This window comes from Aythya ferina (genome assembly GCF_964211825.1).
Source record: "Aythya ferina genome assembly, chromosome: Z".
Taxonomy (NCBI): Eukaryota; Metazoa; Chordata; class Aves; order Anseriformes; family Anatidae; genus Aythya; species Aythya ferina.
This window is the reverse complement of record NC_140299.1, coordinates 27,957,479-27,972,578: the sequence shown is the minus strand read 5'-3', so window position 1 is coordinate 27,972,578 and position 15,100 is coordinate 27,957,479. Positions and strand designations below refer to the sequence as shown.

General features: G+C 36.7%; 1 protein-coding gene across 1 annotated transcript in view; it reads left to right on the top strand.

Annotated features, from left to right (window-relative positions):
- The window catches only part of PGM5 (phosphoglucomutase 5), an 83,625-nt gene that overhangs the window by 12,731 nt on the left and 55,794 nt on the right, over positions 1 to 15,100 (top strand). The window contains exons 4-6 of the mRNA XM_084503994.1: positions 886 to 1,011; positions 3,499 to 3,689; positions 4,604 to 4,758. Of these exons, the coding sequence (XP_084360120.1) occupies positions 886 to 1,011; positions 3,499 to 3,689; positions 4,604 to 4,758 (472 nt within the window). The remainder of the gene's footprint in view (positions 1 to 885; positions 1,012 to 3,498; positions 3,690 to 4,603; positions 4,759 to 15,100) is intronic.

Sequence of the window (15,100 nt, the reverse complement as noted above, 5' to 3'; positions counted from 1 at the left end):
TTGGTTCGTTTCTCAGTTCAAGTGTATTTTCCTAATCTATTCTAAGCTTTTTTCTTAGGCACAAAAATATCTGTGTCATTTTCATGTTACGCTGAAGAAGAGCAGTGGGGTGAGGTCAGTGTTTCTGAGGAAAACTGGCTGATATTCTAAGTAATAATTTAACTTGTAACTAAATTATTTCAAGATACTCATTTAACCAGATAAAAAGGCATTTGTATAACATATGCTTTTTAATTTAATTAGGAAAAGTAATATGTTCCAAGATGACTGAAAAGCATGGCTTTTGACAGGTGCTTGATAACTGCTTTGATTATGACAGACTTACTTTCATTAATTCATTTTAGTTTGATCTGTTTTACATCTGACAGAACTAGAAAAATTGTATCTCTGTGCCTTTATGAATTCACAATTCAGATTAGCAAGACCTTAGCAAAAAAACAGATGTTGTGTTTGAACCTAACTTTCCCGAATCAGTAAGATATAAAATGCAAAAGTATAGTAGTGAATTGACAACAATTTGGAGATAGATTTTCTAGGTGCCAAAAAAATGAGAAGAACAGTCTGTATGTCTCTCCTGATAGGGTGATACAGATACTGCTGTCAGACAATAGAAACTGTGACTTTATATCCACACAGACATCTTCCATCTTCTGCAGTCCTTTAGCAGGTAAAGCTGCTAACCTGTGCAAGGCTTAAAGCCTGATGGAAGCCACACTGAAATCAGTAGAAATCTTTTTCTTTGCCTCTGTGGACTTCAGAGCAAATCTATATAATATTAGAGGTTGCACGCTCCAATTGTTGTTCAGGTGCATGGGTTGTGAAACTGTTCTGGGAGATGTGTTCCCATATGTGAATTGTACAGTTTTTTAACCTTATTTTTTCCAGTGGAAATTGTTGATTCTGTGGATATCTACCTCAATCTCCTCCGAAATATATTTGACTTCAATGCAATCAGAAATTTGCTGACTGGACCCAACCAGATTAAAATAAGGATTGATGCCATGAATGGAGGTATGAATTTAAGTTACTGTCACGACAAAACTGTGAGTACACTGCAGTGGTTTGCCAATAAAGGTACAGTGTATAATAGTCAGTCTTTTTAGAAAAACAACTTGAAGTAATAAGACAGGATTTGAGCATTAGGCTAGTGACAAAGGCAATCTTAGCAACTGGTTAGGCTCCTTACTAGGTGAGGAGGTAGATATTTCTTGATAAGAATTAAAGGCATATGTATCCAATAATATATATATATATATGTATAATATATATGTATATATATATATTTTTTTTTTTAATTTTATTTTTTTTTCTTTTCTCTCTGCATTTGGAAACAAGCAGGATGAGCTAATCTTGCTATGAAAGGGTGATGAAGTATTTGCAGTGTATAGTTACCAAGGATGTTGCAGGACAGTCTCTACTGTCCTGCACGTAAATGGTATAAAATTATTTAAACATGAACAAATTGAACCCAAGAGTCCTCAAAGAGTTGGATGAGCAATAAAGAATGGAATGCTTCGTGTCATATACATTTTTGGAGAGAATGTTATTGAAATAGTTTGTAGAGCTCTGATGCCCACATCTATTATAGAGTACTGAAAAATGGAAATGGTGTCCAAAAAGATGCATGATCTGGCTAAGGGTTAGAAAAACTGATTAATCATAAGAAATATAAAGGACGAGGTTTGTTCACTTTGTTTACAAGGTTGTAAGGTAATAAGAACTTATGACTTTGTATTGTGTTGGAGAAGTAGCCATAATATAAATACACCGTACACATGCGGTAGCATATACAAGAAGTTTGTGCAACAGAAATTTTTTTTTTCTCATTTTTGTTCAGCAAAATCATGACTCTTTCCAAATACCAAGAAGAATCAGCAGTAGAAATCTGAGGCCAAACAAATTCAATTTGAAATGTAGCACACATGTTTGTGGGTTATGGTGGTTAATCACTGGAATCAAAGGAGTTGGGATTTGTCATTTTTGGTGGCAACCCATCAATACTCCTTCCTGCATGAAGTGCATTAGCCAAAAGTGAAACACCAACCATAATAGAGTTACAAACTATAAAAGAGTTAGTTACAAACTAAAAGCTAGTTACAAACTAAAAGCTAGTTACAAACTAAAAGCTAGTTACAAACTAGCTCTTCAACTCTGGAATATGCTTTTATGCATGTAGAGATTGGTAGTTTAACATTGGCATAGAAAAGAATAATCTATCATGAGTCTACTCTTGATAAGAACCTGAATCATCATCATTTATAGTATGTTTATGGAACTGGCATCTAAATTTTCTTGAACACAAATTTCTTGCAATAATGTGTGTCATGTGTGGAGAAAGAGGAAGCAAGAGCAAGTGAGCAAGCAGTCGCTTGTGTTTTTTTTTACCTCTGTGTGACCTGTGTGACCTGTTCACACTTGCACCAGGAATGCAGAGAGCTCAATCAGTTGTTGGTGTCTGTTCAGCCATTGAATGCTCTAGTGTAGATTTCAGACACAACTAACATTACAGTTTCTCCACAGAAGAAAAGATTTAATTGTGGGATGGACTAATATTTCATACAATTTGATAATGACTGCATTTCAAGGTGCATGTGTGTTTAGGTTCCTTTTATTTCTGGGCTGAAATGATAGACATTTACTATTAAAGGTTATAAAATATTCCTTCTAGTTATTTAAGATGAAGACTCATGGGTTGAAGAATGTAAATTTATATGGTTTTGTTCAGTAAGTAAAATTAGGATGGGTAAGTCCTACTAGGGAATTAAGAAAAGACATGAGATTTTAATGTGGAATGTAGGAGAAATAAAAAGCTGTTCCAAAATGAAACTCGGTGTTGCTTTTGGATAGTCCACAGTATTACATATACTAATTATGATATAATCTCATGAACTGGGGTCTTATTTGGCTATATAGTAAAAATAGAGGAGTTATTTTGAAGTTAGTTGAAAGAAAACTTTCATTTATTATCTACATGAGAGTAGAAAAAATGTGGTAGAATTCATTGGTGGACAAATCTGTTGTAATTTCAATTAGAATTAGAAACCTTTGAGGAGCTTATTCCCCATTTGTATTCCCCTATTGTTTGCTTTCTTTGCTAGTATGTTTGTTAATTTGTTACTTGCATTCTGGGACACCCAAAATAGCATCTCATTTTTATTTTAGTAAGGAATGCCCCTAAATGTATATGATAATTTCTTTCCCTAATAATAGCTAAATAAAACTTTGATCTTTCACTCTTCAGTAGGTTACTTTCTCACTTTCACTAGTGGGGCAGTGTGTTTTTGATGCTGACTTGCCAATTGATCATTTACTGTGGGGATGATCACATACTTTTATATGAAATAATAGTTTGTCTTCTGTTGGTAAGACAAACTTCTGTTGGTAAGATGTATAGAGTTTCTGAAAGTATGTTTTGTATGAAGTCTCCACGGTACTGTGAAAAATTTAAATGTCAAGCATATGCGCTTGCGATTGCATGGCAGATTTCTGTTTTTACAGTTATGGGACCGTATGTGAGAAGAATCCTGTGTGATGAATTAGGAGCTCCTGCAAATTCTGCCATAAACTGTGTTCCTCTGGAGGATTTTGGTGGACAGCGTCCTGATCCCAATTTAACATATGCAACTGCCTTGCTGGAGGCTATGAGAGGTGGAGAGTATGGATTTGGAGCTGCTTTTGATGCTGATGGAGTAAGTATTTTAATCCATTTGGAGGTTTCACTGAAGTTGTTGTTTTATCTGGGGTCAGATATGGGACATGTAAGTGTAATTTATTTGCTTTTCAGTAAGTCCTCAAAATGGAGTGATGATACCTAAAAGCAAAGATTATAGTATTTGTACTCATAAATCAGACACATATGGGGTAATTTGGCCCTGCAGATGTTTGCAAACTGAACAGGATGTGAGTCCAGAATGAGAATTCTTTATTTATTTTTTATTTTATTTTTTTTTCTGTATTAGTGTAAAACTTCCTCAGGTGAGAAAAGGCAGCATATACAGATAATATTGACTAGTCACAGTTAAGTAGTAACTAAGTAACTAAATGAAGTCAGTTTTGGTTAACATTGCAAACTGAAGATTTTTTAGCTAAATAAAGCACTTAATCCTAATCTTTTTATTTTTATTTTTATTTTTTTTTTTTTATGTCATATAATCAGCCTACCAACAAAGTGTTACAGAAACAGCTTTCTGACCTGACAGGATGTGGGAATGATGAAAAGGCTGTGAAGAACAGAAGCTGTTATTTGTTGTCCTTATACACAAAATCTCCTCCTACTCCCTGTATAGTGCATGACATTGGCAGAAAGATTCTCCTACACAAGCATTCCCTGGCAGGAACAGATCTACTAAAGTATCGTGTAGGAGGCTGATGCTAGGGACTGATTTGGAACTTTTGTTTGTAGGGCTTGAGAGAATTATGGTGTGATAGTGAAATTATAAAGCTTTCAGGACAATGCCAATAAATTATTCTGCCCAAACAGGGGTCCAGGTAACCCAAACCCTGTTCCTTTTTTACTGTATCTACAGTGGATCTAAGAGAAGAAATTATCTTTCCCCAAAACGTAAGATTTAAGACACTCTTTTGTATCTCTTGTCTTCTTCAGGACCGCTACATGATTCTTGGCCAAAATGGTTTCTTTGTTAACGCATCTGATTCGTTGGCAATTATTGCTGCCAATCTGTCTTGCATTCCATACTTCTGTCAGATGGGTGTCCGAGGATTTGGTAGGAGCATGCCCACCAGCACAGCCCTGGACAAGTAAGACAAAACATCTATCTCTATCACCTTGGTCATTTCATTAGTTATCTCTCTGTTTTGTATTATATAGCAATACCAAAATTATTAACTCTTTTGATTAGAGCTTCTAATTTTCACAACCTCGATGTGCTTGATTGTTTTAACTAGTTTCAAGGATGTCTTGATCTTACCTAGATTAATATTACCTTTACTTGAATGAAGAAAGTTTAATACAATGTGAAAAGGAAATAAGTCGGTAAAATCTTTCTGAAAGTATGAACACTGAGTAGTAATTCATTTTCCAAATAACTTCACTGTTTTTCATAATAAATAATGGTTTACAGCCTAATCAAGGCCAGTTGAAAGTATACTTAAGCTATTTCTGGTAAGGCCAATCTGCTCCAAAAAAAACCTGCTGAAGGTGTATCCTATGTTAGCAGCTCGATTTTAAACAAGTCTCATCCAGGCCTAAATTTTCTATAAATCTCCTCCTTAGAGGATTAAGCTAAATGTTATTGCCTTAGATTTTCCGTGTGTAAAGTGTTCACAGTGATAATTGTGTCTCAGTATTAATCTGGCTGCATAGCTTTACTAACAGAATGATCTGTTGCTCCTATTAAATTTGTCTAATCAGGAAACAGTCATTTTAAAATGATATGTAACTTACATGAAGAGATTGATCACTGTTGTTTGAAAAGCAAGAATATTAGGGTGCTTCCCTATTTGGAAAATTTTGAAAATTTACTAAATTGAAAGGTTCATATAAGGCTTCATATAATGATTGTCTGAATCTTCAAGGAAATATTCCTTACTTGTAGGTAGATGGTCTGTTTTAAGAAAATACCATTAGGATGGGGTTTGCTGTATTTTACCTTATCCATTTAGCAATCTGAAAATATCATTTTTTAAGTGAAAGCTACTATTATATTAAGATACTACATGAAATAAATAGAGGTTCATTTTGGTTCTACAACCCAGAGTATGTACATTCTTGGAAGACTTGAAGACTCTGTGACTTTTAAATATGTTTGTCTTTCTTAAAGCTGGTAAATACGTCAGAAAGTATGAATGTACTGAAGTCCCCTTCAATAACACTGTGACTACTTGACATATGTTCTTGACAATGTTTATTTGACCTTCTGGAGTACAGATTGTCTCCTAGTCATTACTGCCTTTTTTAGTTCGATGGAACTAAGTCTTATTATTAAATAAAACTGAGCAATTGATAATGATGGGAGGATGTAAATATTGTCCTAGTCATTCTTAGAAATATTTATTATATTATAATGATGTTTGCTGCTTGTATCCAGGACACTTTTGTTTTTTCTTTTCTCATTTGTTTTGAGGTTGTCTGTATTTTCCTGAGGATCTAAAAGCTGCATCTTTTCAAAGATGGTTACTTTTGTTTTGTGACTCTTCATTTAGATTCATGACAATCCAAAATACCTGAATTCTGAAGTTTCTTTAATAATGCCATAATGATATCCAGATATTCACATGCTTTGGTGGCCAAAATTCTGTAAGTTGCTTAACTTCCATGTGCCAGTGCTGAACTCAGCCCTTGAAGAGCCCAGCAGCCCAGCTTAGTCATGAAATCACACACAGTAGATAATCTTAAGCAAGTCACTTTTTCTATATATGGGCTGGCTACATGTATTGACATACAATAAGCAATATTATAAATACCTTCCTCAAAGGTCAGCTAGAAGAATTATTGAACCACCATGCCTTCCAGGATTCCTATTGGAGCCCACCTTAGGGAACTGCTTAACATCCAGGAAAAATTGTTGTCTATAAGAGCTATTTTCCCAAAAAATTGTAGAATGTCATTGTCTGAAATCCAGTATATTGTCTAAAGGAGTTTCATGTTGAATTGGATTCTGATTTCATATATCTCTATACATAAGGGACAGTTTTACTGGTGCCAGTGAAATCTTTGTATGGGATACTGGATATAAAATAAAATGCTTAAAGCATTTATGATTCCATTCTCATGGACTAAAAAGCTAACTTACAAGAAAAAATAAATAAATGTATATTTTGTGAGTTGTACTTTTGAAGGACAAGAATATGTTCCCACTGCACTGAGGCAAAAAGAAAAAAGCAAGACCAAGCAGTTCCATGTAGAATTAGCACACTAGTATAGTGTTTAGTATTAGAAACCTGGACGCTCCACAAAGGAAAGGCAAATCTTTTATCTTCAAGATTATGACAGCTGATAACAGACAGCATGTTGTTTAGTGTGAGTGACACTACCATCTCTGTTTTCTGCTGTGTATCTCATCTCTGATATAATTAAGTCAATGTGGAAAATATTTTGTGTTCTCAGTAGAACATTCAGAAAAGAAAATATAACACTGCTTCTTTAAATTCTGGAGTAGGTTTCAAGTTGCTACTTACTTGTGCATGCTTTTAATCTATTGTCTTTTTTGTTTCTTGATCCTTTTTATTCCTTTTTGATAAGACTGTCTTCTGTGCTCCAGGGACAATTGTCATAGAAGTCCATTCTATATCTGCCCATACAGCTCATGCTGCAACCATGGACTGGAAAGAAACCACTGAAAATTAAGTGTACTGTGAATATTAATCCTGACAGAAAAGAAGGAAGTAATCATGGCATAGTTGAGGCTGAAAAGGATGCCTGGACATCCTTTAGTTTAATACCCCCGTTCAAATCAGGATCAACTAGAGTGTGTTGCTAAGAGCCATGTCCACTGGGCTTTGAGTGCCCCTGAGAATAAGAGACTCTTCAGCCTTTCTGGACAACCTCTTCCTGTGTCTCACCACTCTCACATTAAACGTTTATTTTTTGTACTGAAACAAAATTTCCTGTATTTCCGTTTGTGCCCGTTGACTCCTGGCCTGTCACAGGGCACCACTAGAAGAGTCTGTCTCCATCTTCATTCCTCCCTTTCATCAGGTGTTTATGCACATTGGTAAGGTTCCCTCCTGAACCTTCTCTCCTCAAGGTTTAAAAATTCCATTTCTCTCAGCCTCTCATAGTATGACAAAAGCTCCAATTCCATAGACTTCTTTGTGGCCCTTTGCTAGAACTACTCTAGTACGTCTGTATTTTTCTTGTCCTGGAGAGCCCAGAAGTGGAGACAGGATCACAAATCCTGCTGCACCAGTACTAAGTAGTGAGGAAGACTCACTTGATCTGCTGGCAGTGCTTTTTCTAATGCTGCCTAGCATGTTATTGGTCTTCTTTGACACAAAGGCTTATTGCTGGTATGTGGTCAAGTCATCATCCAATAGGACCCCAGGTCCTTTTCTGCAGAGTTGCTTTTCAGCTCTTTGGCCCCCAGTATGTACTGGAGTGCCTGGGATTATTCCTGCCCTTGTACAGGGTTTGGCATTGCCCTGTGTTGACCCTTATGGGGTTCCTGTTTGCCAGTATCTCAAGCCTGTTAAGGTCCCTTGGAGTGGCTGCATAGCCACCTGGTATATTATCCACTCCTTTGAGTGTTGTATCATCTGCAGACTTGTGGAGGGTACACTCTACCCAGTTGTCCAGGTCATAAATAAAGCCATGATATAGACCCCTGGGGGACACCCCTAGGTCTTCAGATGGAATTTGTGCTGCTGATCACATCTGCTTGAGCTTTTTTTTTCCTGCCAGTTTTCAATCTGCTTCACTGTCAAGTTATCTTCTGTGTGTTTCATCATTTTGTCTACGAAGATATTAAGGGAGAGAGAGTTGAAAGCGTTGCTGAAGTCTATACAGACAAAATCTGCTATTCTTCCCTCATCCAGTGAGCTAGTCACCTAACTGTAGAAGGCTAACTGATTGGTTAGGCATGATTTCCTCTTTATAAATTTGTGTTGATTACTTGCAGTCACCTTCTTGTCCTTCATAGGTTTGGAAGTGATTTCCAGACTAGGTACTCCATCTACCTTCCAGGGATTAAGGTGAGGCTGACTGGTCTGTACTTCTCTAGATCATTTTTGTTGTCCCTCTTGAACCTAGGATTGATATTTGCTTGCTTTCTGTCCACCAAAGGCTCCCCCAGTTGCCATGACCTTTTGAATATAACTGAGAGTAGCCTGTCAATGACATTGGCTGGCTCTCTCAGGATCTGAGGTCTCATGTACTTGTGCATGTCTTGTTTAAATGTTCCCTGTTGTGCTTCCCCTCTACTGAAGGAAAGTATTCCTTGCTTAAGAATTTTTCACTCATCCCTCATCTTATATTTGTCCTTAGAAAAAGGCTCTTGTGTTACATAGTTAGAGTTACAGTAGAAAGTGTGAATTGTTAAGGTGAGTGAAAGGTCTGACAGATAAAGCTTTAACTGAAGTATTGGTTAAAATGGACTTGCTGAATTAAATCCTAATAAACTTCCAAATAATGATTTTAATGAAAACTGTAAAAGTTTTGAATGTCACAGTTCTTCGTCTGATGTTAGCTGTAATCTGTCTTGTTTGCCTAACTTTCCAAAACTGCTTGGCTTTTGCCTTTCTTCTAGCTATTAACTATTTGCTGTTATGCTAGTACTAAATATTTTGTTTGTTTCTAAAATGGACATCAAAATATGCATCAAATTTTTTATGGTGGGTCTTGACCTTGGCAGCTAATAAACGCTCATACAGCTGCTTTCTCCCTATCCTCAACAGAATGGGCAGAGAAAATAGGATGAAAGAGCTCATGGGTCAAACTAAAGACAGGGAGATCTCTTACCAATTATGGGCAAAACACACTTGACTTGGGGAAATTTATTGCCAATCAAAACAGATTCGGGTAGTGAGAAACAAAAAACCCACAAATATTAAAACAATACCTTCCTCCTACATCCCACTTTTTTTGGAGGCTTAACTTTACTCCTTTGTTCTCAACTCTTTGACCTTTTTCTCTCAAGCAGCACAAGGGGATGGGGAGTAGAGATTGCAGTCAGTTCATGGCAGCTCATTTCTGGCACTCCTTTTTTCTTACACTTCTGCCCTAAAGTAGCATGGGGTCTCCATATGGGCTGTAGTCCTTCAGGAAAAAGTTTGTCCCGTGTGGGCTCTCCACACATGGCAGTCCTTGTCAGGGAATATCCACTGGTTTATGGCACGGGGTTACCCACAGCATGCACTATGGATATTCCTTCACTGTTGTTTTCTCTGTGGTCTGTGGGGGAATCTCCTCCCAGTCCTTCTTCACAGACCTTGGTGTTTGTAGAGTTGTTTTTTGGGCTTTATATTCCCAAGCCCTCATTGCTGGGCAGCATTTTACGCTTTCAAATGTTTGTTTCATCTGAATTGCCACCACCTGCTGGTCTTAGCTGTGCCCTGTGCTTTGTCCTTTTTGGAGCTGTTTGAAACTATCTGGGTCCAGCGTGAGGACCCATGCTCTTGCTGCCAACACCTGCATGGCTACACCCAGTGTAACCACTAAAACAAATCCCTTAAACGCCTAAATATTTCACTCACATCTAGACTGTTATTCATTCAAGTTTGCATGTATTCCATTTGAAATAGTTGAACCTAGAGCAGATGTTATAGACAAAGATTAAGTAGTAAATTTTTTTCCTATTCATACCAGTTTAATAAGTTGCTTAGACGTCTCACCTTGCTAGATTTAATCTTGAAGTTTGATAACTTGAATTAGTCATAATTTGGCTTTGAATGCATGTCTTTGAATGCATGTATTTAAAAATACTTTCAAAAGTCTTTTTTTGTTACTAAATTAGAAGAAACAAATAAAGGAAAAGGAAAATCAGGGCCAACTGTAATCTACAACGTGATAGTATGTACAGCAGCCTATGCTGTCATAAAGTCATAAAAGTCATAAAGTTACCGATTTCATTTTCTTGAGGAGAATAAGAATATGACTTCATTAACGAAGGAGGAAGAGCACAGTTAATAAACTGAGTACTTAGAAAACACTTCTACTGTGATGTTGAATGCTGATATTCCTGTTTTTTTATATTTTGACATTCTGATACTAAAAAATGAGAAACAATGTTAAAAAATATTACTGAAAAGGAAATGGCAGTATTTTTAATGCTATGTGCAGTAGGTTAGAAGAAATAGCACATAGAAATGAAGCAAAACTCGTTTCCTACTTGCTATGTCTCAGTCTTCCTGAAGAAGTTAGGAAATGCTAACTGCAAGCGTATCTATGTGGGATTTAAAAATGCAGTCACTACTCCATAAAAAAATAAAACACATGGAAATGTTTTCCCAGTTGATGTTACAAGTAAGAAAATGGGAGCTAATGATGGTCAGAAGGATGTGAACATTATTATTATTTTTTTTTTTTATGAGACACAGATGGATTCTGCTAGGCATGCTTTTGATGTATTTGATATATTTGATGTATCATGTATTTGATGGTGTAACTATGTCTCTGAAAGAGCACTTAGGTTTTCAGAGCCCCACTAATGACTGAAAGGTATGATTTGATCTGTGTCTACAAAATGAATTAGTTTATTGTTGTGTAACCCAACTGTCTTTTTGGGCTTGCTTCTGGATCTCAGTGCTAACAGTGGTTCTCTCACAGGAGAGAATTGGCTCAATAGAACTACTGTCTTATGAGGTCATGGGACCTCTCTTACCTGGAATCTTATCTGTAAAGCAAAGAAAAAACACGTCTTCTTATGGTGCATCCATATTATGTGGTCATTGTATAGACTAAAATTATATTAGAGCTTTTAATAACTTCAGCTATTAAAAATGCCATGCATAGTACTTGAAAGAAAATATATATAAAATCTAGTAGTTTGTTCATTTTTATGTATGATGATGTGTTGTTTAATAGTTTTTCAGTGTGCATTTAATGGAAACAATAATCTAGAGGACTTAAATGTTGCTTAGGAATACACCAATAGCAGATGAAGCAGTGGATTACAAGAGAATTCACTTGAGATGTCTAACATTTACATGTGTTTCCTTGAAGTGACTGCTGGGGTATACTTGTATGTACTGTAGGAAGAGTATAGCATTTGACAGGAAACATCTGCTTTAATATGCTCCAACATCAACAGGATTGTGGCGGTCGGTCGCCAGACTTCAATTCTCTGGCAATACATAACCTTAGGCTGGTATTCTTTTTCTTGTGGGGAATGTGAAGCTGTGTACACTGTTGAAGAAACTATTCTTTTTCATATCCTTGTATTCTGGTTTATCTGATGTCTGCTTAACAGAAAAGGAAATGGAATACTGAGATGTTAGCTAATGGTCTACAAAATGGGAATCACAAGAGTGAGCAAAAGTTGTTTCTGTAGGAATTATGAAGTTGGGTGGGTGTGGAAAATAACAATCAAGTTGGTACAGGAAGAGAGGATTGTTTAGAGAGTTCTTTTATGGCTAACATTATCTAACACCTTGTTTCTATGGCCAGGTCCATATAACAACATTTAGTTGCTCAAATTATATTTATCCTGAACAGAACTAGTCACCTCAGTGTCTGCTGTACATCTGATAGTCCATCTTTTAATGCAGTTCTGACACCTTAGTTTTCTGTATGCTGATTGTCCGTTTACTGGCTGGTTGGCTAGAAGCAGGTTTTGAGGGGGCCTACAGTGGTAGTGACTGTTCTGACTTAAATATCCGCATGCAGCAAGGGGTAGAGATGTGATGGCTCTGAATAAATTATGTTGGGTGCAGGAGGAGGCAATTCCTGTTAGCAAGAAACTCTTCAATTCATAGTGCTGACGATGATTTGAAGGGGGATTGGTTTTGTCCAAAGCTCAGCAAAAAGGTTTGCTGAAATGGCTCTGCCTGTTTTGTTCCTGTAGGACAGAAGCACCCAACATTACAACGTTGTTTCCACTAGCAAATATTGAACATTTTTCTTTGGCATTGAAAACAGTTGTAATAGAAAGAAACCACGAAGGCATAATGAAGTTTGAATGATGACTTAGTGCTTACTGTGTTATGTCAGAGTCAACCTATGCACAAAAATTGATACAGGCTGATGAGATGGCCAAGAAAGAAGGACTGAATGTTCCCCTGAATGTGATTCCCAGCAAGGACAGAGCTACTGGGAGGCAGTGCTCTAAACCCAAGTCTCAGCTGGAGGATACAGCCCTATGCAGACCTACTTTCCCCTTGAAACACTGGACTCTCTCTGTACATTTTTCGTGGGAGAGTATTGTCCACTGTAAAGTGCCTGTGCTGCTTCTTGTCCCCTGCTTCCCATCCTCCAGTTCCCTGACACAGCAGGAAACTGTCAGGGAAACAAATAAAAATTTAAATAGTGTCTTCCTCAGAAATCTGTGCTGCATATGTATTCTTTCCTGCTGTGCTATAATCATTCCATTATATGTAGGATTTAGTATTCCTGAGGACAATTAATGTACGTGTGCAACAGAGTGCATGCATTGTTAGTTCCTGAATCCTGAAAGCAAGTAGGAATACAGGAGATCACAGAGCCTGCTGAAAATAGATGTTATTTCATCTCTGGACAACTCTAAATAGTTACATAAATAATCTCATAAACTTGAAAAAGTTGAGAAGCTGACTTTTCCAACCAGAGAGTGTGATTGCTTTTGATAATAGCTCTGTGGGTACGTTCTTTGTTGACTGAATAGTATCTAGTAGCGTAGCCACTAAGTATGTGTCTTTACAGAAAAGTGTACATATGAAGGAATGGATTTAAGTACAGAGCATAATCAGCTGAGACACCATTTGCAGCAGATCACAGACTGAATAGGTGAAAATAGGCACTATGCTGTAAGAATTATTTTGAAGGAGTAAGGGACTCAGGCCTTCAACTAGTGCCTAATGCACAAGTCTTAACTAGGCTGGAGTGAGGAGGGTCTCTCTAAGTTCTGCCACTTCTCCTGAATCTAACTGAGTCAGTTGAAGGATCTCTACTCAAGCAAGCTTAAAAAGGCCCCATCTGTATGATTACAGCTACTCATAAAATTGGACTATAGCATATTCCCTTGACTCTGTTACTACGTGGTTTCAATCTGCAGTTTAACTTCAGGCTTTTCTAACTAAAAGAATTTCTGTAGTGTCTGATCTCTGAAAGAGAATCTATTCCAACATGTTTGCTATTAAAAGCCATTGTGCAATCTGCCTATCAACACTCAGGTAGGTATAACTCAAACAGGTTTAGTGACACTGTTCACATCTTCAGTGTGAAGATCTTGAATACTTCACAGACACAAAGGCATTGATCAAACCTCAGCCCTTCTTGTATGATTTCATAGGGACAAATACGGTCTTGCAATAAGCAAGTGAAGAGAGAAATTGCTTATGTAATCAGGAAATAGGCTCCCAACAAGTTCATTATAAATAAGTTATTGTAGACCAGGAAATTAAAGGCTGTTTTTTTCAAAAGTGGTCTCCAGCTTGGAGACTATCAGCTTTTCTTTTCCTTGTCTGATCTTTCAAAGGATTCTGAGAACTGGTTGTTTCCATTGATAGCTTTTACATTGTAAGTTTGACCTTGGCCATTTGACTGTTAGTCTTTTTTAATTATATACCATGTTTGAAAAAATTAAGTCTAAATGATGTATGTAAGTTAAGATGAGTCTACCGTGAAGCAGAGACTTAAGGTTTCCTGTGCTTTAATCATAGACCAAGGTTAAAGTTCCCTACGTAAACACCAAAAAAAACCAACACATTTTTGGATGCTAATGCATGTGGCCTTTTATTGCTGTTTATCAGGCAGTAGCAATTAAAGAAACATGCAACTCTTAGTTGCCATGGAGAACAACGTACCAAATTCTACTTGTGCCTTTGTATTTCCCCGAGTTCTTCATTTACAAATATTGTATGAATTTTGTTGAAGTTTTTGTAACTTTTTTATGAAGTTTCTGTAACATAGTATCTTGTTTCATTGCAACCACATGCTTTTCATCTGTATTCTTGATGATTTGTTTTAATGACAAAATTTGTGAAAGAAGCAGGATAGGTACCCTGCATTCCTTTCCCCACATGGATGTCCTTCACTCTTGAGTTCTAAGGGATTCTTCCAAAATAATGACTTCTCCAAGTTATAAATACAGCCTTCTACTTGGTTGATGGAGCATTCACTTGCTGTAACTGTGATTTGTTTAAGTTCTGCCAGTTGTGACACTGCTCTTTTTATCTTCCTTCAGTGGGATAAGTCAGTCTCACTTTCTCTTATCTGGAATAGGCTTGTAGATTTTTTAAAACACCTCTGTCAAGCTGAATCCATGTCACATATAAGCAGTTTTTAAATTAGACGAAGCAGAAGGACAAGTTTAAGGTCTGTTCTGGAACGCTGCAGAAGAACAACTGCATAAAACCTTCATAAATATAATTTAACATGTTAGAAGTATAATACAGATTTGTTGAGCACTGTGTTATGGGAAATTTGTTCAGGATTTGCAACTTTTTAAACAACACTGCAATAAAAATGTCTGTATATGTCCTTTGTGTGCTTGTGTATCTGGTAAAGAAT